This window comes from Phaethon lepturus, unplaced genomic scaffold, assembly GCF_000687285.1.
Source record: "Phaethon lepturus isolate BGI_N335 unplaced genomic scaffold, ASM68728v1 scaffold25928, whole genome shotgun sequence".
In the NCBI taxonomy this organism is placed as follows: domain Eukaryota; kingdom Metazoa; phylum Chordata; class Aves; order Phaethontiformes; family Phaethontidae; genus Phaethon; species Phaethon lepturus.
Window position 1 is genome coordinate 3,132 of NW_010557237.1, and position 1,384 is coordinate 4,515.

The 1,384-nt window shown below is 63.9% G+C and overlaps 1 protein-coding gene across 1 annotated transcript in view; it reads left to right on the forward strand.

The window, feature by feature from the left end:
* LOC104625161 (complement C1q tumor necrosis factor-related protein 1-like) overlaps positions 1-1,106 on the forward strand; it is a 1,414-nt gene extending 308 nt beyond the window's left edge. The window contains 2 exon segments of the mRNA XM_010292720.1: positions 1-108; positions 556-1,106. The exon segment at positions 1-108 is cut by the window's left edge and continues 22 nt beyond it. Coding sequence (XP_010291022.1) covers positions 1-108; positions 556-1,106 — 659 coding nt within the window.
* Positions 1,107-1,384: the final 278 nt, after the last annotated feature.

Below are 1,384 nucleotides of genomic sequence, written 5' to 3' on the forward strand. Positions count from 1 at the left end.
CGGTGCCCCCGCGGCCCGGCTGCGTCCGCTGCTGCGAGCTGCCCGACCAGCGCTTCTCCTACCCCCAGTACCAGCCCCTGCCTCAGATCAACATGACCATCCTGAAAGGTGAGGGCTGGCAAGGCCCCGTGCCATGGCACTGCCCGTGGCCAAAGCTGCAGCCCGGGCACCCCGTGCCGCCAGGCGCCGTGAGCCTGCCTGGTCTGCAGCATTAGTCCAGGGCCAGTGCAAAGCTGGGCTCCCAGCGCCAGATCTCTGGGGTGCCAGTCTCACACAAACTGGGAGCAAGAAGCTGGGGCTGGTGCCTGTGGTCCCGTGCCCTGCGTGGGCAGAGGAGCAGTGGGCCTGAGCTGCTCCTGCTCCGGTGGCCTCTGGGCAGCAGCTTTGGAAGCAGTATCAGGGCTGCTACCACCCCACCGCCCCCAGGGAGGGGGCAGGCGCTGGGGGGGCCTTGCTGTCTCCATCCCATTCTGTCAGGCACAGGGGCTTCCAGGGCACTGGGTTTAGAGATGGCACCACCTCTGACAGCACAACTGTCCCTCCTGCTTTGCCCAGGCGAGAAGGGGGACCGCGGCGAGCGAGGCATGCAGGGCAAGTTCGGCAAGACAGGGGTGGCCGGCAGCAGGGGCCACACGGGGCCCAAGGGACAGAAAGGCAGTGTGGGCGCCCCAGGGGAGCGCTGCAAGAGCCACTATGCCGCCTTCTCGGTGGGACGCAAGAAACCTCTGCACAGCAACGACTACTACCAGACCCTCATCTTTGACACGGAGTTTGTCAACCTCTATGACCACTTCAACATGTTCACGGGCAAGTTTTACTGCTACGTCCCCGGGATCTACTACTTCAGCCTCAACGTGCACACCTGGAACCAGAAGGAGACATACCTGCACATCGTGCACAACGGGGCAGAGGTGGTGATCCTCTACGCCCAGGTGAGCGACCGCAGCATCATGCAGAGCCAGAGTGTCATGCTGGAGCTGCGGGAGCAGGACGAGGTCTGGGTGCGGCTCTACAAGGGCGAGCGTGAGAACGCCGTCTTCAGCGATGAGTACGACACTTACATCACCTTCAGCGGCCACCTCATCAAGTACAGCGGGGACCCCTGAGCACCTGCTCCCCCTGCCCTGGGGTGGGTGTCTGGGGAGCCCCTGCCACCCCCTCACCCCAGGCATGCCACCCACCATTAAGCTGTTAGCCCTTCTATGTGCCACTACCCCCAGCAGCTGCACAAGTGTGTGAATACCCCCAGCTCCTCAAGGCTGATCGGAGGCACCTGGAAGAGTCGGAGCCATTTCCAGCCCCTGCTGCACTTGTGCCCCGGGAAGCAGCTGCTTACCTGGGGCAGGCAGGGAGCTTGTCCCCACCTGCGCCTGCTTCAGAGCTG